Consider the following 25434-nt stretch of genomic DNA (forward strand, 5'->3'; position numbering starts at 1 on the left):
AAAACAAAGGTGACTACACACTTTGGCTCCATTGCCTTTATTAGTAAAGTGCTCGGCCTAGAAGTACATTCTTAAACATGCAATACTAAAAAACAAACAAAAAACAAATATCTGGCCTATCGATGGCAAGAATGAAGACAAGGCAAGAAAATTCTCTTCAGAGGAAAACAACAAAAAAGCATTGTAAATTATTAACACAAAACTTCAAGTAGCGCACATATTTTTTTTATCAACACAAAATACAATTTCAAGATGCAAACGTAAAAATAAACTTCATTGTGGCACATTCTTTGACATGAAGTAAGCAGAAGAGAACAAAGAGCAACCAATTGCTTTCTATGCCCTGTTTGGGGTGGTTTAAGGACATTCTGCAGCTTTTCAAAAGAATTAATCCATCTTGAAATAGTTGCTTTATGGAGTGTGGCATCTACTAATACCAGAGCTCTTAGCTGCATTAATGGTTAATGTCCACCAGGTGGAGATATTGCTTCATTTCAAGATCCTTGGGACACAACGATGACCAACCTGTTGCTTATATACTCATATATATAAGTAACAGGTTGGTTGTCATTGGCGGTGTCCCACAGCAGCCTATACTGAAGGTCCTTGAAATGGGGCAATATTGCCACCTGGTGGACATTTATCATTAATGCCAGTGCAAAAGAATTTTGCCAAGAGCTTTAGAATATATATATATATATATATATATATATATATATATATATATAGATATATATATATATATATATATATATATATATATATATATATATATAGATATATATATATAGATATAGATATAGATATAGATAGATAGATCGATAGAGAGAAAGAGAGAGAGAGATGGTTTGTTATTCTGACTCAGCATATTAGAGGTGAAATCCTGAAATTTCAGTCGTTATCAGTTTATGCAGATGTGTCCCCATTTTTAAAGGGCCAAACCTAACTGTTTGATGAGCTGTTTTATGTCCAATTACGTGTTATTCATTCATTACACCATTGACATGTAATCAGGTAAAATGTCTAGAGGTGATATCAGGTGTTACATGTTCCTTGGAGATTGTTTCGGTAATTTTTTGCTGCCATTTCATTGCTGTTTTTCAGCAGGGTATCTCAAAAGGACAACAACAGATTTGGATTAAATTTGGCTTTGAGATAGGCTTTGGGTCAAGAAAGCATTAAATTTATTGTGTAGATCTGAATCAACAGGCAGATCTTGCTTTTGATCTTTGGCCCTGATTACTTTGATCCTGACCCTGTCTATGATCCAGATTCCTTTGATGCCGCTCCTGCCTTTGATCGTGTAATTAGGCTCTAAATCAAACAATCATGATCAAAGCTCAGTGATCAAAAGTCTTTTGAGATATTCTGCTGACAAACAAACTGACTAAACATATGACCTCCATCATGGCGGTAAAAGACATGAAAAAAAATCTTTTTAAGAAATCTCACAGGTAGGGTGTAGTGTAGGACATTCCTTTTCAACTCTAATATGTTGTGTGAAACTATCAAAAACAGGCAGTCCAAATATTTATGGGCCCAACATTGTGTTTGCGACGTCACTGAAACTGTTGTAAACTGTACACGTTTATCCTCAAGGTAGCTTGAAATCATGGTAACCTTGGCTGAGCCTGCAGATCGTTTACACTGGATTTATATACAGAATCGGATGTGAAACACTGAAGAGTTTGGATTTCAGTTCTCTATTCATTCCAGCGGGACAGCAGCTCTAATACTCGAGCGGTTGTTCACAATACAAAATTACCAGTAATCTCTAAATGCATAGATGGCGATAAGATGAAAACGGACTTCAGATGGACTTTAGCTATGACGCGGTTGTCAGCGCATCCTGCTCTTCAGGACGGCGAAACATAAAGCTCTGTCGTTTGAGAAACAGAGAACGAAGCAATACACATATCGAAGAAAAGAAAACGAGATCATTGATTCATTAGTGGACCCGCCTGGCACTAGTGATCCCAACCGGATGGTACATGCCTCTCCAGCCCGATCCCAAAACCTCTTGCTGTTGGAGAAAGTCATCTCAGGTTTGAAGCCAGCAGCGGTCACTTGGCTGTCCGTGTGAGGTCAGCCGCTTCTACCAGATGTACCCGCCGTCGTCTGCCTCACCTTCCTCCTCCTCTTCCTCTTCTTCTGCCTCCTCCCCATTTTCATCCACCTCCTTCTCGTCCTCATCCTCCCATCCCACACCACTCCCAAAATCTCCAGAATATCCCACTACTTCATCTGGAAAAAGGGAAAAAAAAGAATAAAATATGAGGAATTGTTTACGATAGCTTGGACATAGATGATTTCAGGGACCCATAATTCCTTGCGTGTGTGGTGTAATTCTGGTGAAATTTCATGAAAAATGGTCTGTTAAAGTGAGAGTTTTTTGTTGTGTGCAATAATCAGAGTGGATAAGTTAAATGGAGTTCAGTATAACAGTATATAATATATACCGTATTTTCCGGAGTATAAGTCGCGGTATTGCTACTAGTTTGAGTCGCCCTGCATTTTTGTGACTTATAATAATTATTATAGCAACCATTTTCATCACACTTTAATAATACGAGGTCTGTCAATAAAGTATAGGTCCTTTTTATTTTTTTCAAAAACTATATGGATTTCATTCATATGTTTTTACGTCAGACATGCTTGAACCCTCGTGCGCATGCGTGAGTTTTTCCACGCCTGTGAGCACTCCTTGTGGGAGGAGTCGTCCAGCCCCTCGTCGGAATTCCTTTGTCTGAGAAATTGCTGAGAGACTGGCGCTTTGTTTGATCAAACTTTTTTCTAAACCTGTGAGACACATCGAAGTGGACACGGTTCGAAAAATTAAGCTGGTTTTCGGTGAAAATTTTAATGGCTGATGAGAGATTTTGAGGTGATACTGTCGCTTTAAGGACTTCCAACGGTGCGAGACGTCGCGCAGCGCTCTCAGGTGCCGTCGTCAGCCTGTTTCAAGCTGAAAACCTCCACATTTCAGGCTCTATTGATCCAGGACGTCGTGAGAGAACAGAAGTTTCAGAAGAAGTCGGTTTCAGCATTTTATCCGGATATTCCACTGTTAAAGGAGATTTTTTTAATGAAAGACGTGCGGACGGATTGCAGCGTCGGCTCGCAGCCGCTGCGACGCTCCGCCACAGGAAAAACACCTCTGTTGGAAGCCTTAAGGACAAGTTGGAACATGTCCAGCTGTTAAACAATTTCTCATATACTCACTCCACTGAAAGCCATCAAAAGCCGCCTGGATTTTACAAATGGTTATCAACACGGAGGTGTTTTTCCTGTGCCGCCGCACCGCGCCGGCTGCGTCCCGACGTGCGGACCCGTCCGCACGTCTTTCATTAAAAAAATCTCCTTTAACAGTGGAATATCCGGATAAAATGCTGAAACCGACTTCTTCTGAAACTTCTCTGTTCTCTCACGACGTCCTGGATCAATAGAACCTGAAATGTGGAGGTTTTCAGCTTGAAACAGGCTGACAACGGCGCCTGAGAGCGCTGCGCGACGTCCCGCACCGTGGGAAGTCCTTAAAGCGACAGTATCACCTCAAAATCTCTCATCAGCCGTTAAAATTTTCACCGAAAACCATCTTAATTTTTCGAACTGTGTCCACTTCGATGTGCCTCACAGGTTTAGAAAAAGTTTTGATCAAACAAAGCGCCAGTCTCTCAGCAACTTCTCAGACAAAGGAATTCCGACGAGGGGCTGGACGACTCCTCCCACAAAGAGTGCTAACAGGTGGATGACGTCACCGACAGGCGTGGAAAAACTCACGCATGCGCATGAGGGTTCAAGCATGTCTGACGTAAAAACATATGAATGAAATCCATATAGTTTTTGAAAAAAATAAAAAGGCCTATACTTTATTGACAGCCCTCGTAAACTCCAATATTAAAAGAATAAATGCCAATAATAATAAGTACGCTGCCACAATCTACAAAAAAAGGTGCGATTTATACCCCAGCGTGATTTATACTCTGTAAAATATGGTATTAGTGAAGTCTGGAACCTTGCACTAGTGCTGGGCTTCATCGCATCCATGACACCATGGAACCGCCTGGTATCCTGGATGCCAACCACCCAGGCAGACAACCGGTCCATTCCCTCATCTCTTATAGTAATATGGGAATGGACCATATATAAAAGGATATAATTATTTTGTAAAGGCAAACCCTATGAGTCTTATGGTAAAATATAAATTAATGTGCACACAAAGCAGTTTATAGCTTGCAATGAAATTTTTCTTTCTCTACTGTACAATTTACAACTTGACTTGATGATGTTTACAGGGTTCACTGACATCCAAAAATCTGATGGTGATTTTTTTTTCCATTCTGTTTTTTTTGTTGTTGTTGTTTTTTGACTGGTCTTTCAACACTTAATTTTTATGTTTAAACAGTGGTAATGTTTACGTTAACACAGCTGCCACCAAGACCGGAACTACTCCAAGTGCGCGTTGCATGCTGGGACCCCAATACACCAAATTTCCAGGACTGTACACAATTTAATATTTAGCAAACATTCCCCCTCACCACAGTCGGGGTTGCCGTGGATCCTGGTGCCCATCATCTCCCCACCATGCTGGTCAACGCACCAGCACTCCCCCCGGCTTTGGTCGCACTGCACTTTCCTGTAGTATCCGTCCTCATCGCAGCTGGGAACATACGTCCCTGCAAGGACAGGCACGTCAACACACACAAAAGTAGCTGTTAAACATCTATACCCTCAAAACAACCCGCCGCCTCGCACCGCTGCCTGAAATAAGCACAACATAAATGAGAGTGCCAGCGCGCATTTGATCAGTCAGGATGGCGAGGCAGCTTTTTGGCAGAGGACACCAGCGAGAGCCTCCATGTTTCTTTCACACAAACATGCATATGCTGGTGGATATGAATTCACATAGTACAGTGGTGTACTTCGTCAAAGTGGCATGTTTAAAAAAAACCCCCACAGTGACAGCTTCGGTGACAGAGCGCAACTGTTCCAGCCTCCCTGAGGACACTTGTCAAACCCGAGTGCAACGTAGCATTTGTTGTGAAGCTCTTTAACAAGCGCCAGGCACCACAACACGAGACACAACACGGGGAGGAAGACAAGTGGGCTTGGAGGATGGAAGAACATATCTCAGTGTTTGGAGCTGAAAGCAGTAAAAGCAGCCGCATGCCTTGTTGAGCATATTAGCTAGCACTAGATTCTCAGAGAGCTCAGTGAGCTCCCGTGTTTCTGAAAGGTGCAGTTTCCCTCAATCTGTGAGTTTGATTAGAAACTAATCCAAAATGTCTTTTAGTGATCTCACCAGTCAGCCCCCTGAAGCTTCCTGCTCTCTGCCTGAGGCATCTTGACTTGAAAGTACATCCTGAAAGCAGGGGCGAGGGCAGGGGCACAGGCCAACCTGCGACTGCAACCCATGGCTGGCTATGCCCTTTAACTTTCAAAAGATCTGAAGACACCATCATAGGGGCATATAATCAGGATGACCCAAATTTAGAAACATTTTTTTTTTATGAACCTTAAAACACAACATGCCAATTTTAACAATTTTTTTGCTTTTTTTTTTTTTTTTTTAACTTGTTTGGCTGGTCCTACAACTTACATTTTGAAGTGACATATTTTAAAAAATATACTGCATTATCATTTATGACCACAAGATGTCAACATCTACACGTGACAAATGAACGCTGCTCCTGTACACTGATCTGAATGAGGAGGAGGAGCTGGATGTCATTCGAATTGCTTTCAGTTTGTGGGACAGCTGCAGCCTCACCATGAGAGGACAACGAGGCTAAGGTAAGGCTAACTATATAATCGGTCATTTTAAAAAGCTTATTTACATTTACTGACTAAATCACTCTAACTTTCAGCTGTGGACAGCTCAAATGATATACTTTTGGAATCCTTATTATCAGACAAACAATGTGGTGTAATCCTTACTAATTTGGTAATCCTGAATTGACTGTTATCTGGTTATACGCAACTTTGTGTGAAATCCATCACACATTTTCGTGTTTGGACTGATTTGATCAAAAATGGCTGTGGGCTCACGGACTATATGAAGTCAGACACAATAATATGATATTGGTCACTTCAGTCTGGAGGACATCTATCAAGCAATACTGCCAAAAATATTCAGTGGCCTTCCCTGTCTCGCATACTAGGTTCCTGGCCTTTCTCTGTTTATTACTTAAAGCTGGGCACTTTTGGGCTGTTGATGAAAATGTGAATATGTAACTCTTGAGTCCAACTGTGATTGCACTTTTCCACTTGCATTTGGACTGGCCACTTTTATTTGACAGATTGCTCAATAAGTTAACCATCCATCCAGTTTCTAAAGCTGCTTATTCCAGTTAAGGGTGACAGGGGTTAATAAATTAATCAATTATTTGTTTTTGTTTTCTGAACTTCATTTACAACAGTCACTGAAAAATGCAAATGCTATGGTACTGTACAGTAAATCTGTTTAGTAGGCAGCTCTCACAAACTAAGTGAAGGAGCAAGAAAGAGATGAGTGAGGGAAGCCACCAAGACACCCACGACAAATTAGAAGGAGCTACAAGTGCAGCAGATAACAGAATATTTACGGAGGAATCCTGCAAATGGTGATACAAGATTCGGCATAAATACTCCTTAGACATTACTCTTTTGAAAAAACGGAATGGCCACTTGAATTTTTAATACATAGTCAGGTAGGGGTCAATTGAAGAATTACCCAAGGGTCTAAATTTAAAAATGCTCAAACCATATTGAAAATTATACCACATTATTTATCTGATCATAGAGATTCCAAAAAGGTATGGTTTGGACTATCTATGGAGTTGTGGGGTAAAAACAGTTGTACAGGGGTCAGTTTGTACAAGGATCCAATTTTGATATAAAGTGAGGCAAATTATTGGTTGAGTTAATAGGGTTTTAAAAAGAAGCAGTTCGCACCTCGTGTCATGCTTAGTTATCATATTACATGTCATGGAATCCAATGGACATCGACATTGTTTGACCTTTACTTTGAAGATCAAACATTCAACACAGTCAAAACTATTCTATTTATTAATCCTAGTTCAACCAATAATTTACACCACTTTTTGCCAAAATTGTAACTTTTGACCCCTGTACAAACTGAAACTGACCTTTGTCACCATTCTGGCTGTTTTTACCCAATAACTCCAAAGAATTTAGTCATAGATAGTCCAAACCAAGGGCGTAGGTTTGGTCTCAGCTTTGGTAGGGACAATACCACCCCCACCCCCCCGGCCCCCCTGCCCACCACCACCCCCTAACCCACTCATACCATTAGACGCACAAGTACAGCATAATACATAACATATGACGACATAATGCTGAATAATTTAACACTTTACAATATTAAGTGTGTAGGCAAACAAACAAATAGCTTAAATAACAAAATTGCACCCAAAATCACGAATCTATTCTATAGGCCTACACCTGAGAGAACAAGACAACAACAAAAAATATACTTGTGGAGCTAAAAAAAAAAAAAAAAAGTTTTTGCAACCAAGATGTATAATCTATAAAAAAAAAGAAAAAAAAAGGGATTTCCAATAACATATATGGTGTATTACGGTAAACGTAAGCCTGTGATGTCATAACGCAGAGGAAAAACACGGAAGTTTCACACTAGTGCGCCGATGATTCTCATTACCGTAAGTTCTCATGTAAGCCCTCACTCTGAAAAATTTCAACACTGATAGCAAGCCAAGAACCCGTGCTTTCCAACAGTGTGCTATATGTTGCATATATTATGGTAAAGTGCGTTCGGTGACTTTTGAAACGAGGGAAAAGTATGAAAAAGAGCGCAAAACTGACAGAAAAGTACAGAGACAGACAGCAAACATAAATGTAATAATTTTTGAGGAAAAGGCAGGGTGTTAGTGTCATTTGTGAAGATGTGTTTGTGTGGGTGTGCAGTTTATTTTAAGTGTGGCGCACAGCATTGTTCGCAAGCCCCGCCCTTCTTGTTTTTCTGCACCGGAGCAGTGTTGCCAGATATGAAATATGAAACTATCGTACCAAAACCTCAAAATTATCGTATTTTGGGAGAAATTATCGTACACAAACAAAACGCATACAACGTAGCTATTTTTGCGTTTTGTTTTTTTGTTTTTTAATTTACAAAGAATTTTGTCACATTTTTAAACAGTAATTATAGTAATGGGGAAACTATGGCACAGAAAGAACACAAATGCACAAGCAAATGCACTACCAGACTAGAAAGATTTTTTTTTTTCTGTGAAGGGACACAAACGTGTCAATTACCAGACTAGAAAGAGTCGAATTCAACCTCGAGGTCGCTGTCGTCATCCGTTGCCATGGCCACTTGTGCAGATTTTGTTGAACACAGAAAAAATGTTGACACCTCCATAAGGAACTTTAACTTTTTTTTTTTATTTTTCTTGTATATCTCTTTGCTGTTGTGTTTTGTTCGTTTGTTATTGCATATGTTGAAATAAAGTTTCGAAAAAAAAAAAAGATGTTGGCTGGGGAATCTTCCTGTCACGGCAGAGATTGGATGGGAACTTGTATAGAGAGGGGGCGGGCTTTTAAATGACTGTCCCGGCAGCCCAAAGCCAGCAGCAGCCCTGTGTGTGTTGTGTCTTTGATGCCGCCTGAGTGCAACGCCTGCAAAATGATTCTTGGGTGTCAGAGAGAGATGTGTGTTTGGGCAACCAACTGAAATTATCGTACATATTGGATTTTTTTCCCATTATTGATCGTACAGAGGGCAAAACTATCGTACAAATACGATAATTATCGTACATCTGGCAACACTGCACCGGAGCCACCCATCCTCTGTGCTCTGGGACCTCCCACTTTACAAATGAAGCACTGCCTGCCACGAGATGCGCTTTGTTTACATCCATGTGAGAAGAACGTGAGCTAATGAAATTGCAACATGGTAACCCTGTTATTCTGGCACGTCGAAAACACAAAACGTGACGACTAAAATTATAGTATCGAGTTCGCAAAAAAATAGTGAATGATTTTGATATATAAAAAAAATGCTAAATATTGGTAGGGACTATTTTGCCATCCCAAAATATTGGTTGTGACTTGTCCCTATGGTCCATATGCAAACCTACGCCCCTGGTCCAAACTATGCCTTTTTGGAATATTTATGATCAGACAAATAATGTGGTATAGTTTTAATATACACTCAACAAAAATATAAATGCAACACTTTTGGTTTTGCTCCCATTTTGTATGAGATGAACTCAAAGATCTAAATCTTTTTCCACATACACAGTATCACCATTTCTCTCAAATATTGTTCACAAACCAGTCTAAATCTGTGATAGTGAGCACTTCTCCTTTGCTGAGATAATCCATCCCACCTCACAGGTGTGCCATATCAAGATGCTGATTAGACACCATGATTAGTGCACAGGTGTGCCTTAGACTGCCCACAATAAAAGGCCACTCTGAAAGGTGCAGTTTTATCACACAGCACAATGCCACAGATGTCGCAAGATTTGAGGGAGCGTGCAGTTGGCATGCTGACAGCAGGAATGTCAACCAGAGCTGTTGCTCGTGTATTGAATGTTCATTTCTCTACCATAAGCCGTCTCCAAAGGCGTTTCAGAGAATTTGGCAGTACATCCAACCAGCCTCACAACCGCAGACCACGTGTAACCACACCAGCCCAGGACCTCCACATCCAGCATGTTCACCTCCAAGATCGTCTGAGACCAGCCACTCGGACAGCTGCTGGAACAATCGGTTTGCATAACCAAAGAATTTCTGCACAAACTGTCAGAAACCATCTCAGGGAAGCTCATCTGCATGCTCGTCGTCCTCATCTGGGTCTCGACCTGACTCCAGTTTGTCATCGTAACCGACTTGAGTGGGCAAATGCTCACATTCGCTGGCGTTTGGCATGTTGGAGAGGTGTTCTCTTCACGGATGATGCAAAGGAGATGTGTTGCACTGCATGAGGCAAATGGTGGTCACACCAGATACTGACTGGTATCCCCCCCCCCAATAAAACAAAACTGCACCTTTCAGAGTGGCCTTTTATTGTGGGCAGTCTAAGGCACACCTGTGCACTAATCATGGTGTCTAATCAGCATCTTGGTATGGCACACCTGTGAGGTGGGATGGATTATCCCAGCAAAGGAGAAGTGCTCACTATCACAGATTTAGACTGGTTTGTGAACAATATTTGACGGAAATGGTGATATTGTGTATGTGGAAAAAGTTTTAGATCTTTGAGTTCATCTCATACAAAATGGGAGCAAAACCAAAAGTGTTGCGTTTATATTTTTGTTGAGTATAATTGGAACTTTTTTAAGTTTTGACCCCAGTGAAATTCTTCAATTGACCCCTACCTGGCTGCAGTGTTGCCACAGTTACTTTGAAAAAGTAATCCAATTACTGATTACTGATTACTCCTTGAAAAAGTAACTTAGTTACTTTACTGATTACTCAATTGTAAAAGTAACTAAGTTAGATTACTAGTTACTTTTTTAGTTACTTTCCCCAGCTGCCGACAACAACCCACGTCAACATGACAATGATACCTGTTTTGCCAAAATTCACTTTATAGTCACCCTTTCTTGACTTCAATGAAAATAAATACTTGTTTTATAAAAAGTAAAATAAAGACCTCTTTCTTGACCTCATATTTAACTGTTGACAGCACTATAACAGTAAAACTTGCAATTTCAAACCTACATTTTTTATAAATGTAACTATTCTAACATTTTTCTAACATTTAAATTCTCTCTAAACATTTTACTTGTCGAAATTATTATTATTTTAAGCAATATTAGTAGTTGTAGTAAAAAACGGCTTCAAAACTGGACCTTTAATCTAGGGGTGTTGTGGGGGGGGCACATCCCTCCCTCACGCCCCCATTCCATCTGGATTCGCCCCTGCTTTGGCGTTTGAGCACAAAGAATGGATAACATTTATTTATGCAGAAAACAGGACCAGATTTACAGGTAAGAAAGTTTTATTGCGTTTTCACATCATGTGGTCCTCAGAAAGAGAGTTTAGGTGCATTTGAGTGGAAAATAGTGTTAGTTGTTGACGCGTCGCGGAGGATCAGCTGTTTTTAACGAGACGATACGGAGCAGCTCAGCTCAGAATTCTAAATAAAGGAGGAAAAAAAGTATAAAAATGTCTCACCTGCTCAGTGCAGGTGTGCTGATCACCGCGCTTTAAGAGGTGAGGACGAGTCGAGCAGCTGCAAAAAAACGCGGATGAAAAGCTCACAGCTCACTTAAAGTGGGCAGTTCAGTTGAACCCCGACCTCCTGCCCACGAACCAAGTTTAATGCTGCTATCAACCCACAATGAAAAATAATAGTAACGCACAGTGACATGGAGAAGTAACTTTAATCTGATTACTGTTTTGGAAAGATTAACGCGTTAGATTACTCGTTACTAAAAAAAAGTGGTCAGATTAGAGTAACGCGTTACCGGCATCACTGCCAGGCTGTCAAGTGGCCAATCTGCCTCCCCCTCATAAGAGTAATGATGAAGGAGCATTTATGCAGAATTTGGTGTTTGTATCATCATTTGCAGGATTGTTTCAGTTATCTGCTGCACTATACAGGCTTGTGTTGCTATAACTGGAGAGTGTTGCATCACCAGTCACAAAATTGATGGTGGCGTGGCAAAAGAAGAAATACACTACAGGCTTGAATCTCCCATGTGCCTTCTGGCAAACTAGCTGAAAGTTCCCTTCTTCTTGTTCAGAAAATGCATTTTTTTATTGTGTAGTTTCAACAGCTGTTTGTGGTACTATAAAACCTTTGGTCCTGGTTCCTATGCACTTTGTGGACGTCCAGTGTTTATCCGGATGTTTTGGTTTATTTCTTTAAAGTGATCATTTTTCCGGACTCTTCTTGAATTTTCCATCCTGTTTAATGAAGCAGTCAATCTGGTGTTTGTGAACCAATGACCCAATAAAAATCTGGCATTGTTAATAAAAACTGAAATAAACTTATCTTTGAAGTATAATTTTAAATGATACAGAAATAAAACTCAAAATCAAAAGCTTCCTGGACATCTCGTACTCACCAGGCTTCTTTTTGGAAGCCTCCTGTACCTGAATCCTCTCCAGCTCACTGAGGCACGGCGGCTCTGCGAGAATAAAACAAGAAAAGTGATGACGGACATCACTGAATCCTCGGCCAAATTTGATCTCAATCAATGTTCTTTATAATTACACTCTTTGCCCTTATTGATTTTTAGCAGTTATTTGATTCCCTTCAGGGCCCAATTGAATGAGCATGTGGATCTAGTCTGAGGATGGCAAGGAACTGCACTGAATCTCCTTGACAGAAATAGAAACAAAAATGAGACAGACACTGCGTGTGCCCCCTGAGGGGACCAACTACCCACAGTATTTATAGATCTTCACAGTGATATTGGCTCTGTCTGGATCCAGTGTGTATTGCATCTCTACAGATCAAAGTCAGCACACCTTCATTGATAATTCACAAACTGGAAAATGCAGTTTATATTATTTCTAGTCACATAGGCTCATATTTCATTTATAACAGCCAGGTGTGATAGAGTGAATAAAAAATATATATTAAAAACACTGAGCAATGAAAAAAAAACATGGATTAGGTAGGCGGTCTGATGAGTTTCATCCAGGTTAAAGGCCTGGGCCCGTATGCACGAAGCATCTCAAAGTCCTCTCAAAGAGCTCCTAACTTAGCCTCAAATTTCCTGGAAAGGAATCTTAGCCTAAGAGTGAGTCAGCAGGTGTCTGAGAGCAAGTCTGAGCAAGAAGGAGACTGAAACCCTTATCTTAGTGAGGAGGCGGGGATGACCCTGTTGCTAGGTATGACGTGGTCCTGTAAGAGCTGTGATTGGTTGTCACAGAAAGGGAAGGGGAAATAAAAAAATAAATACTGTCTGCGCTCCTACATATGGATGGACAATAAAATCACCCGATCATATAACTGCATTAAGAAATGCATAATCATGAAAATAATTTATTGTCATGATGATGATACTCAGCAAAATTAAATTGGCGCGATCACCGGGCTGTTCGCTAAACCGGTAAATTCTTGTGCTGTAATGCATTATGGGAGTTCTGGGTTTTGGGGTTTAAAATGTTGCTACTGTGGTTCATGTTAGTTTAAACATGTTGTTAGTGTTGTTGATTTATTGTGTTTTTGTACAACCCCAATTCCAATGAAATTGGGGCATGTAAAATGTAAATAAAACAGAATACAATGATTTGCAAATCCTCTTCAACCTATATTCAATTGAATACACCACAAAGACAAGATATTTAATGTTCAAACTGATAGACTTTATTGTTTTTGTGCAAACATTTGCTTATTTTGAAATGGATGCCTGCAACACGTTTAAAAAAAGCTGTGACAGTGGTATGTTTACCACTGTGTTACATCACCTTTCCTTCTAACAACACTCAATAAGCATTTGGGAACTGAGGACACTAATTGCTGAAGCTTTGTAGGTGGAATTCTTTTCCATTCTTGCTTGATGTATGACTTCAGTTGTTCAACAGTCCGGGGTCTCCGTTGTTGTATTTTGCGTTTCATAATGCACCACACATTTTCAATGGGTGACAGGTCTGGACTGCAGGCAGGCCAGTCCAGTACCTGCATTGATGGTACCATCACAGATGTGTAAGTTGCCCATGCCATGGGCACTAACACACCCCCATACCATCACAGATGCTGGCTTTTGAACTTTGCACTGTTAACAATCTGGATGGTCTTTTTCCTCTTTTGTCCAGAGGACACGACATCCATGATTTCCAAAAACAATTTGAAATGTGGACTCATCAGACCACAGCACACTTTTCCACTTTGCGTCTGTCCATTTCAAATGAGCTCGAGCCCAGAGAAGGCGGCGGCGTTTCTGGATGTTGTTGATGTATGACTTTCACTTTGCATGGTGGAGTTTTAACTTACACTTGTAGATGTAGCAACGAACTGTGTTAACTGATAATGGTTTTCTGAAGTGTTCCTGAGCCCATGCGGTAAGATCCTTTACACATTGATGTTGGTTTTTAATGCAGTGCCGCCTGAGGGATCGAAGGTCACGGGCATTCATTGTTGGTTTTCGGCCTTGCTGCTTACATGTAGAAAGTTCTCCAGATTCTCTGAATCTTCTGATTATATTATGAATTGTAGATGATGGAATCCCTAAATTCCTGGCAATTGAACATTGAGAAACATTGTTCTTAAACTGTTGGACTGTTTTTTCACGCAGTTGTTCACAAAGTGGTGATCCTCACCCCATTTTTGATGGTGAACGGCTGAGCCTTTTTGGGGATGCTCCTTTTATACCCAATCATGACACTCACCTGTTTCCAATTAGGTGTTCAATTGAGCATTCATCAACTTTCCCAGTCATTTGTTGTCCTGTCCCAACTTTTTTGAAACGTGTTGCAGGCATCCCTTTCAAAATGAGCAAATATTTGCACACAAACAAAAAAATGTTTATCAGTTTGAACATTAAACATCTTGTCTGGTGTATTCAGTTGAATATAGGTTGGAGAGGATTTGCAAATCATGGCATTCTGTTTTTATTTACATTTCACTTAATGTCCCAACTTCATTGGAATTGGGGTTGCACATATTCATCATGATGATACATTGTATAGTGTTGTATTCAAACAGGAAGCTTTCGCTCGAGTGCAGTGATTTCCGTGTAATTGACAATGTGCCAACTTTATTGGATTTGGGGTTGTACAGATATTGATTAAACAATTTCCAACCATATACACAAAGTGTTTCTCGAAATAAAATGCAATAAAGAGTTTCTAATCTTACCCCAAAATATGGAAAGTACTGAAATGTCCCTCCTTCAGTGTTTCAGTGTTGGATTGTGTTGTGTTGTGCTGAATTTGCATCAATAATCGTCTTCACAAATAAATTACAATTATAGATGTTTTTAAATAAAGAGTACCTTCATTATTAGTGTAATTTATTGGACAGGTACTAAACTGTTGCCATGGTAACCAGGGGATGATTGCTCCTGGGGGTGGGGGCTGAGAAATAGACTTTTGAAGGAATTAAATGTATATTTTTGAACCAGTTCAGTAAAAGTAACAATTTAGGACAAATAATGGCTTATTTGAGATCTCATGAGGAGTGTAGTTAAGTGGTAGGATTAAAGGATTTGACTGTTTTAGGCTTATTGGTCAGTTTTGAGTGCAGTCACCACTGTGGTTGGCAAACAACATAAATATACTTCTTGAGGTTCAATTGTAACCAATTCAAGTAGAATTATACATGCTTGCACAGACAGAAAACATGTAATATTATGAAACCGAGGAGGTGGGTTCATTCATTCATTCATTTTACATACCCGCTTACTCCAGTCAAGGGTCATGAAGGGGGCTGGAACCTATGCAAAAGTCAAGTTGGGGTAAGGCTTTCTTGGACAAAATGCCAGTGTATCACAGAACAGAGGTGGGTTGATTTGCCAAAAAATAAAAATCTTGATGAGTGTTAATGGTACAGGACACACTGATCTGATTTCGGTCATCAACTCCCAACAAGGCCAGACAGCACATCATTGGCTCTGTGTGTAACCCTCCTTTAGACATTCCTTGCTCGGTCTACACATTCTAACTCCCAACTCGTCACATATTTGTGCTTGGTCAGTGTCGTCAACATGCGATGCACTAGGTGCCCCCCTTCTCATTATTTAGTGACATGCAGGGCATCATGCTTCTCTGATAACTTACAAAACAATCTGCTTGACTCCCATTTCAGCCCTCGGCACACGGAGCATTTTATCTATGTTTGTGTAATGGTTAAAGTTAGCGTTTAGCCTGTGTATCACTAAATAGGGTGTACCCAACTCCTCGCGACAAGAGATTGACATCAATATGTGAGGAGTTGGTTTGAGAATGTGTTGGCCGGATATGGAGAGCAGTGCCATACCACTGTAGTTGTTACCACTGGAAGCCAAGCGATCCTCCTTTCCTTCCCAGCAAGGGACACCAAATCCATTCTTCCAGTCTAATGGGATGATAGCTGTCTCCCAAATGGAAACAACAACTGCATGCAGCACTAGGAGAATAGAATCTCCACCCACCCGAAGAAATCCAGTCCTGATACCACCAATCCTTGCAGGTTTACCTACTTTCGGGTAATCCATCACCTTTGGAATTTCACTGAGATTCAGCAGTTTGCAGTAATAAAGATCCTGAACAGTGTCTTTTATTGTGGTAAGGGAGGTCTGTAGGTCCTTGAATGCTTTCCTTGGATCTTTTGTGATTCACTTGAACACTCAACATTGTGTTCTGCAGGAATTTCAGAAGTTTGGCCACTTCTTGGAAGGTTCTAAATTTTTCTTCAAGTTCCTTAATTACACGGTAAGATGTTTAAGCCATCTTCACACTGCTGAAGCAGTCCTATTTAAGTGATGACTTCTCTGAAGAGGACTGGCAGCAATCAGCCCCAGACAGTCTGAATCCATTTGTAATTGTGGATTTAGTAACAAACCTATGGCCATGAACTTTGGGTTATGATTGAAAGAATGAGGTCACGGATAAAAGTGGCAGAATTAAGATTCCTCTGTCAGGTATCTGGCCTGAGAACCTCGACTATCTGGGAGGGACTCAGAGTAGAGCTGCTGATTCTTTGCATTGAAAGGAACCATTTGAGGTGGTTTGGGCTTCTGGTGAGGATGCACCCTGGTTTTCTCCCTAGGGAGGTCTTCCAGGCACGGCCAACTGGGAGTAGGCCCTTGTGAAGACCCAGGACACACTAGAGGGAGTATATGTACCAACTGGATTGGATCCCCCAAGAAGAGTTACATGACTTGCCAAAGGATAGTGAAGTGTGAATGACTGCAACAAAGCATTCGTTTTTTACGAATTTTTCACTGAAGCTCAGTTGGTATCGGATAACCTCTATTTCTTCTTTAAATAAATGATCATTTAAACATTATGTTTTGTGTTTACTCAGTTTAAGTAATCCTCATAAAAATACTTCTCACAGCAGTGTATTTTATCAAACCAGTAAAGTCTACCGTGGACTGATGTGATGATGGAATACGTGCATCAAGCACAGAGCAAGATCTCCGAGTCCTTCTTTGAACAGAATTCCTGTATCCGGGAGGAGGACATGGAATATGAGGGAATTTTTTAATGGTAATGTTTTATTGATTTTTACAGCAGCAAAGAACAGAACAAAGAACAAAAGATGTTTCATATTTCATCAAGGTCAACATTAGAATTTCTTATTATGAGATTCAGTTTATTTGGGGGGGGTGGCGACAGTGTCCTTGTAGGTGATGAAGGAGATCCGCTTCTTCCATTTTCAGTAGAAGGTCTCATCTTTTATTCTCAGGGAGAATGTTGGTTTCTCCAACAACACCCTTCCATACTCTACTTTCAGCGTATTTTATTTTATCGCAGCCAGTCAACTCGTGGGGTGTTTTTTTTGTTTTTTTTTAAAGCTGTGCCTAAACATCATTTTACAGGAGCTAAGCCTGAGAGCTAACCGTACATTCCATGTATTTGGGAGATAGAATCATGGGAGAGAGCACACAGACCCTACTACCCCTCAACCTATCTGAAAACAGAGTAGACTGGAGCCTAAAGCAGGAGGCAGTGTGATGTATAACAACATGCTGATCCAATTAGATAGTCAGGTAAAACACTCCAAAGTTAACACATTAAACTTCCACCAAGAACTGAACTCGCATTGTTAATTTGACTAGCTGTATAATGTTGATCCTCCCGCTGACCAGAAAAGGTAGTTTTGACCTTTGTCCGACAAGATACAGCCTCTTGTATCTCAGTAACCTTTGAGGACAGACAGCAGGTTTTGGTCTTGATTACAGAGGAGGTAGTTCATTTGGATAAGGAGTTGGGTTACCAAAATTTAGACCTGGGTTTGATTCCCGGTCACACTGCCTGTCTGTGTCCTTGCATAAAAGCCTTGGCTGGGGCAGTAAAATGTTGAACTGGTGTCCCAACTAGTGGTCTGTACTGTTTATGGTATTACCAAAACATCGGTATTCGGTACTAAGACTTTCTCTCCCAACATTCTTGAACTATCTTATATCATTCATTATTATCACTTTACCGAGGCGTTGCTAGGCCGGTAGCATAGATTTACGTCGACGCTACCTGGCTATACCCGCCCACAGTAGCGAACGAGTATTGCCATACCCGCCCGCTGTGCGTAAACAAATGACATCATAGCACGCAGCCCAAGAACTGTCCGCAGAGGAAAAGATGAAAAGGCGAGAAGTGTGTGTTGGTCCCAATATGGATATTCCGGATGATTTTATCATGGATAGTACGACAATGAACAGCAGCCAGAGCAGCCAGCTTCATAAAGGACGCACTGGCGAATTTGGAGAGCAGTGCGCGTCAGCCAACACGACAAAAGTTAAACGTGAACCAACTTTTTATGTATGTATTTGCTGGGTGTCGTGCGTTTTGAAATAACATTAAATATTGTTAATGTGATTCCACGTGTTGTGTATCTCAGTAAGTGATAATAACGCAAATAACATGCTGTTGGCGTGCGGTATGCATTTTCTGAGTCCCTCCGTCCATGATGTCACCCAAAATGACAGATATTCGCTCTCGTCTAATTTGGGCGAATATCTGTCATTTTGGGCGACTGGGCATGGACGTCGGGCCTCTGCAAATGCATACCGCCCTTCAAAGCATGTTATTGTATTATTACTTGTTCCATATTTGACCTATTGTATTAAAGTTTGGGGAACTACATATAAAACTAATACAAATCTAATATTTTACTGCAAAAGAAAGCTATAAGAATTATTAGTAATAAATCATTATTGTGAGCCAACAAACCCATTATTTGTCTGTTTACATATTTTAAAATTCTAATACTTGGTTGACTACATCGTAATACAACCCCAATTCCAATGAAGTTGGGACGTTGTGTAAAATGTAAATGAAACTAGAATACAATGATCTGAAAATCCTCTTCAACCTATATTCAACTGAAAACACCACAAAGACAAGATATTTAATGTTCAAACTGATAGACTTTTTTGTTTTTGTGCAAATATTTGCTCATTTTGAAATGGATGCCTGCCACATGTTTCAAAAAATTTGGGATGGGGCAACAAAAGACTGGGGAAGTTGATGAATGCTCAAAGAACCCCTAAATGGAAACAGGTGAGTGTCATGATTGGGTATAAAAGGAGCATCCCCAAAAGGCTCAGCCATTCACAAGCAAAGATGGGGTGAGGATCACCACTTTGTGAACAACTGCGTGAAAAAAATAGTCCAACAGTTTAAGAACAATGTTTCTCAATGCTCAGTTACAAGCAATTTAGGGATTCCATCATCTACAGTCCATAATATAATCCGAAGATTCAGAGAATCTGGAGAACTTTCTACACGTAAGCGTTAAGGCCGAAAACCAACACTGAATGCTCATGACCTTCGGTCCCTCAGGCGGCACTGCATTAAAAACCGACATCATTGTGTAAAGGATCTTACCGCATGGGCTCAGGAACACTTCAGAAAACCATTGTCAGTTAAAACAGTTCGTTAAAACTGCAAGTTAAAACTCTACCGTGCAAAGCGAAAGCCATACATCAACAACATCCAGAAATGCTGCCGCCTTTCTCTGGGCCCGAGCTCATTTGAAAAGGACAGACGCAAAGTGGAAAAGTGTGCTGTGGTCTGATGAGTCTACATTTCAAATTGTTTTTGGAAATCATGGACGTCATGTCCTCTGGACAAAAGAGGAAAAAGACCATCCAGATTGTTACCAGCGCAAAGTTCAAAAGCCAGCAGCTGTGATGGTATGGGGATGTGTTAGTGCCCATGGCATGGGCAACTTACGCATCTGTGATGGCACCATCAATGCTGAAAGGTACATACAGGTTTTCGAGCAACACATGCTGCCATCCAAGCAACATCTTTTTCAGGGACGTTCCTGCTTATTTCAGCAAGACAATGCCAAACCACATTCTACACGTGTTACAACAGCGTGGCTTCGTATTAAAAGAGTGTGGGTACTAGACTGGCCTGCCTGCAGTCCAGACCTGTCGCCCATTGAAAATGTGTGGCGCATTATGAAGCGCAAAACACAACAACGGAGACCCTGGACTGTTGAAGAACTGAAGTTGTACATCAAGCAAGAATGGGAAAGAATTCCACTTACAAAGCTTCAACAATTGGTGTCCTCAGTTCCCAAACGCTTATTGAGTGTTGTTAGAAGGAAAGGTGATGTAACACAGTGGTAAACATACCACCGTCCCAGCTTTTTTGAAACGTGTTGCAGGCATCCATTTCAAAATGAGCAAATATTTGCACAAAAACAATAAAGTTTATCAGTTTGAACATTAAATATCTTGTCTTTTTGGTGTATTCAACTGAATATAGGTTGACGATGATTTGAAAATCATTGTATTCTGTTTTTATTTACATTTTACACAACGTCCCAACTTCATTGGAATTGGGGTTGTACAAATTATGTTTAAAGTTAAAATAAACATTTATCTCAACATGTCCAGGACCTGTTAAAAATTAGGGACTCCAGTTATAATTTTCAAGGAACATTATTATTTGAGAAAACAAAGATTCAAACTACTGCAAAAAGTTATTGTGTTTCTGTTAAAGGTGTTAACATTAGGAATAAGTCTCCTGATAACATTAAATTATTTGGTAATTTAGTCGGCTTTAAACAGGTCTATAATAATCGTTTAATTGCTTGTTATAGCATGATGAATTAGGTTTATCGATTTTGTTTTGTTTTTGGGGTTGTGCATTGCACACTGTTGCTTGCTTGGTTGTGTTTTGAAATTTTAGTTCAGTGATTAATATATATATATATATATATATATATATATATATATATATATATATATATATATATATATATATATATACACACACACACACACACACACACACACAGTATATATCAAAGTAGAGTCTGCGATTTGGTAGAATTGGAAATTCTACTAGTAGAATCTGTAACTGTACTAGTAGAGTCTCCGATCGGAGAATCTACTAGTAGAATCTGTAACTGTACCAGTAGAGACTCCGATCTGAGAACTGACTAGTAGAGACTCCGATTCTACCAAGCCATTCATTATCATGACAAGATGATATCTAGACATAGAATGACAGCAATACCTTACTGTGGAAATTAGAAAAATATCTGTCATATCAACTTCACATTAGAGCCACACCATGCTGAAGTGATCACAGTAAGAAGTTGTAATCAAGGGAAACTCTACACGTGGAGTCTCCGATTGGAGACTCGACTAGTAGAGACTCTGATCGCAGTCTCTACTGGTAGAATCGCCAATTCTGCAAAATCGCAGGCTCTACTGTGACATAAAAAATGTATACATATGTGCATATACACTCAACAAAAATATAAACGCAGCACTTTTGGTTTTGCTCCCATTTTGTATGAGATGAACTCAAAGATCTAAAACTTTTTCCACATACACAATATCACCATTTCCCTCAAATATTGTTCACAAACCAGTCTAAATCTGTGATAGTGAGCACTTCTCCTTTGCTGAGATAATCCATCCCACCTCACAGGTGTGCCATATCAAGATACTGATTAGACACCATGATTAGTGCACAGGTGTGCCTTAGACTGCCCACAATAAAAGGCCACTCTGAAAGGTGCAGTTTTATCACACAGCACAATGCCACAGATGTCGCAAGATTTGAGGGAGCGTGCAATTGGCATGCTGACAGCAGGAATGTCAACCAGAGCTGTTGCTCGTGTATTGAATGTTCATTTCTCTACCATAAGCCGTCTCCAAAGGCGTTTCAGAGAATTTGGCAGTACATCCAACCAGCCTCACAACCGCAGACCACGTGTAACACACCAGCCCAGGACCTCCACATCCAGCATGTTCACCTCCAAGATCGTCTGAGACCAGCCACTCAGACAGCTGCTGAAACAATCGGTTTGCATAACCAAAGAATTTCTGCACAAACTGTCAGAAACTGTCTCAGGGAAGCTCATCTGCATGCTCGTCGTCCTCATCGAGGTCTTGACCTGACTCCAGTTCGTCGTCGTAACCGACTTGAGTGGGCAAATGCTCACATTTGCGGGCATTTGGCACGTTGGAGAGGTGTTCTCTTCAAGGATGAATCCCGGTTCACACTGTTCAGGGCAGATGGCAGACAGCGTGTGTGGCGTCGTGTGGGTGAGCGGTTTTCTGATGTCAATGTTGTGGATCAAGTGGCCCATGGTGGTGGTGGGGTTATTGTATGGGCAGGCATCTGTTATGGACGAAGAACACAGGTGCATTTTATTGATGGCATTTTGAATGCACAGAGATACCGTGACGAGATCCTGAGGCCCATTGTTGTGCCATACATCCAAGAACATCACCTCATGTTGCAGCAGAATAATGCACGGCCCCATGTTGCAAGAATCTGTACACAATTCTTGGAAGCTGAAAATGTCCCAGTTCTTGCATGGCCGGCATACTGGACATGTCACCCATTGAGCATGTCTGGGATGCTCTGGACCAGCGTATACGACAGCGAGTACCAGTTCCTGCCAATATCCAGCAACTTCGCAAGCCATTGAAGAGGAGTGGACCAACATTCCACAGGCCACAATTGACAACCTGATCAACTCTATGCGAAAGAGATGTGTTGCACTGCATGAGGCAAATGGTGGTCACACCAGATACTGACTGGTATCCCCCCCAGTAAAACAAAACTGCACCTTTCAGAGTGGCCTTTTATTGTGGACAGTCTAAGGCACACCTGTGCACTAATCATGGTGTCTAATCAGCATCTTGGTATGGCACACCTGTGAGGTGGGATGGATTATCTCAGCAAAGAAGTGCTCACTATCACAGATTTAGACTGGTTTGTGAACAATATTTGAGGGAAATGGTGATATTGTGTATGTGGAAAAAGTTTTAGATCTTTGAGTTCATCTCATACAAAATGGGAGCAAAACCGAAAGTGTTGCGTTTATATTTTTGTTGAGTGTACATATGTATACATTTTTTTTATGGTAAAGGGGGGGGGTCATTTTTAAGATTTTGATTCTGCCTACACCCTTTTGGCCACATGGGCACACCATTAAATTGTCTTCTTCATGAGCTTTTTATTTTTGCGTCTGTGTGCCGAATACATAAATTCATTCAATCATTCAAATGACCCTTCACGTCATTTAGTGATGCACGGGGTAACAGGTTAACTTATACTAGCCTAATTCCTCTCTGATAACATATAAAACTATCTGCTGGACTCATGCATTATCCCTCGACAAAGCAGGCAACATTTATCTATGTCTGGGTTACGATTAACGTTAGGGATTGGGTTAGCGTTACCCTACATGTCACAAATGCCGTGAAGGGGGTACCCAACTGGTTCCATAGTTATGCTGGGTCATAACAAAGGTTTTGCATCAATAAGTGACAGGTTGGATGCGAGACTGTGTTGGAGATGATGTAAAAAAATTCTATACTTTGAGGTTTATACCATGGAGACATCTATACCTTGTGACTAAGTATAACATCCAGCTTCTTGTGTCTATTGGCCATATTGACATCTGTACGTAGCCACAGTTTCTCTTTGATGTAACGTTTACTCACTTTCTCTCCAGAAGCAGAGGCACCACTCTGCTGTGGAGACCTTCCCGTCCTTGTAGCTGTCACAGGAGTTGAAGAAGGGCCGGATGCAGACTTCATACTTGTCCAGATTAATAGCAGTCAGCTCAGCGTGGTCCAGGTACAGGTCACCGTTGGTGTCCAGTTTAGAGAACATCCAACCGATGGAGTCCTTGCAGCTGGCGACCAGGCTCCTGTCCAGAGCTGTCAGGCACAATTTGTAGAACATTCTGTCTTTCTAAGCTTATTTGCATTTTTAGAATTGTTTATCCTGCATTTCTTTGCTCAGAGTTGAATATGAAGGCAGCAGAAAATAAACACATTTTCATGAGTTTTGAACCTGAAGCGGTGCCAGCTCCGAGTTTGCCAGAGTTATTCTGCTTCGCATTTCCGTGGAGAAGTTGGAACCAGTCTCTCAGGCGGTCGCCTAGGTCTGCCAGTTCCTGACCAGTGCAGCTGTCTGTGGAGCCAAAAGGGAATCCCAGCATTTAAAACCACAGAAGACCATTAAAGGGAGTCTGGATGCTTCCTGAAAATACAGTCAGAGCTTCATGGAGACAATGAATCGTACGGCGCCTCTCACGCCAAACCTGGCTTTTTTTTTTTTAAATCTGTTGAGATCTGCTGTAGTTGAATTTTATACAGATATGTTGGTGTATTATCTGAATAGTGGAGCAAAAATTATTTTAAAATAACCCAAACTGTATCACAGCAAGATGTTGCCATTCAATGGAAATCCAGTTTTCAGTCTTTACTTTGCAGTTTTGCAACATTTATTTTCTCCTATTTCTGTTGTATTTTTGGACTGTGCTCTGAAAATTGGCACAGCCATCCACAATGACATTTACATACCTGAAATAAATCCTGAACAAGAAAACTTCAGCCACCAAGCAGGCTGGCCTGCATCACTCTGGCGTGAGTCACAGTTGGCTCACACCATGAAATGGTGGTGATGTTGGCCTCAAGTCGACGAAGAGTGAATTGAATTTTGGTGTGTGTAGAGCTGAATTGAGGAAAGGATTGTTTCTTTGGCTTCTGATCCCAGTTCCTTTGATCCTCATAACAGGATTAAACTAACCAGGTCCACCCCTTGATCAGGATCACAGCAATCACTAATCAAGATCTAAAGTCAGGATTAATGATGAGTGATTGGGTCAAAGTTCAGCTATCAGGATCTACATACAGTAATCAGAATCGAAAATGAGTGATCAGGATCAAAGTTCTGCAATCCGGATTGAGGTTCAGTGATCAGGATCAAAACTGAGTGATCAGGATCAAAGATTTGCAATCAGGATCTAGGTTCAGTGATCAGGATCAAAACTGAGTGATCAGGATTGCAGTTTGCAATCAGGATCTAGGTTCAGTGATCAGGATCAAAACTGAGTGATTATGATGAAAGTTTAACAACCAGGTTACATATTCAGTGATCAACATCAAAGATGAATTATTATGATCTAAGTTTAGAACTCAAAATCTACATTCAATGATCAGGGTAAAAGATGAGTGATCTGGATCAGAGTTCAGCCATCAGGATGTAGTTTTAGTGATCAAGACCAAAGATCAGGATCAAGGATGAGTTGCTCCCCCTCCTCCCCATGGCCTAAGGACGTTTTCTCTCTCTCTCTCTCTCTCTCTCTCTCTCTCTCTCTCTCTCTCTCTCTCTCTCTCTCTCTCTCTCTCTCTCTCTCTCTCTCTCTCACACACACACACACACACACACACACACACACACACACACACACACACACACACACACACACACACACACACACACACACACACACACACACACAGACAGTACTGACTATCGTCATGTTGGTTAGTTTGACCAAGGCACCAGGGCAGGAATTGGGGGAAGGGGGAGTCT

At 40.8% G+C, this 25434-nt stretch overlaps 1 protein-coding gene across 3 annotated transcripts in view; it reads right to left on the bottom strand.

Annotated features, from left to right (window-relative positions):
- Window positions 1-1557: 1557 nt before the first annotated feature.
- LOC117530714 (testican-2-like) overlaps window positions 1558-25434 on the bottom strand; it is a 255415-nt gene continuing 231538 nt past the window's right edge. For all 3 annotated transcript variants that reach the window (XM_034193608.1, XM_034193607.1, XM_034193609.1), the window contains 5 exons: window positions 23908-24027; window positions 23553-23771; window positions 12042-12104; window positions 4539-4676; window positions 1558-2244 (listed from right to left, as the gene is read on the bottom strand). In XM_034193608.1, coding sequence (XP_034049499.1) covers window positions 2096-2244; window positions 4539-4676; window positions 12042-12104; window positions 23553-23771; window positions 23908-24027 — 689 coding nt within the window. In that variant the 3' untranslated portion in view covers window positions 1558-2095. The remainder of the gene's footprint in view (window positions 2245-4538; window positions 4677-12041; window positions 12105-23552; window positions 23772-23907; window positions 24028-25434) is intronic.

Source organism: Thalassophryne amazonica, chromosome 18, assembly GCF_902500255.1.
Source record: "Thalassophryne amazonica chromosome 18, fThaAma1.1, whole genome shotgun sequence".
Taxonomy (NCBI): domain Eukaryota; kingdom Metazoa; phylum Chordata; class Actinopteri; order Batrachoidiformes; family Batrachoididae; genus Thalassophryne; species Thalassophryne amazonica.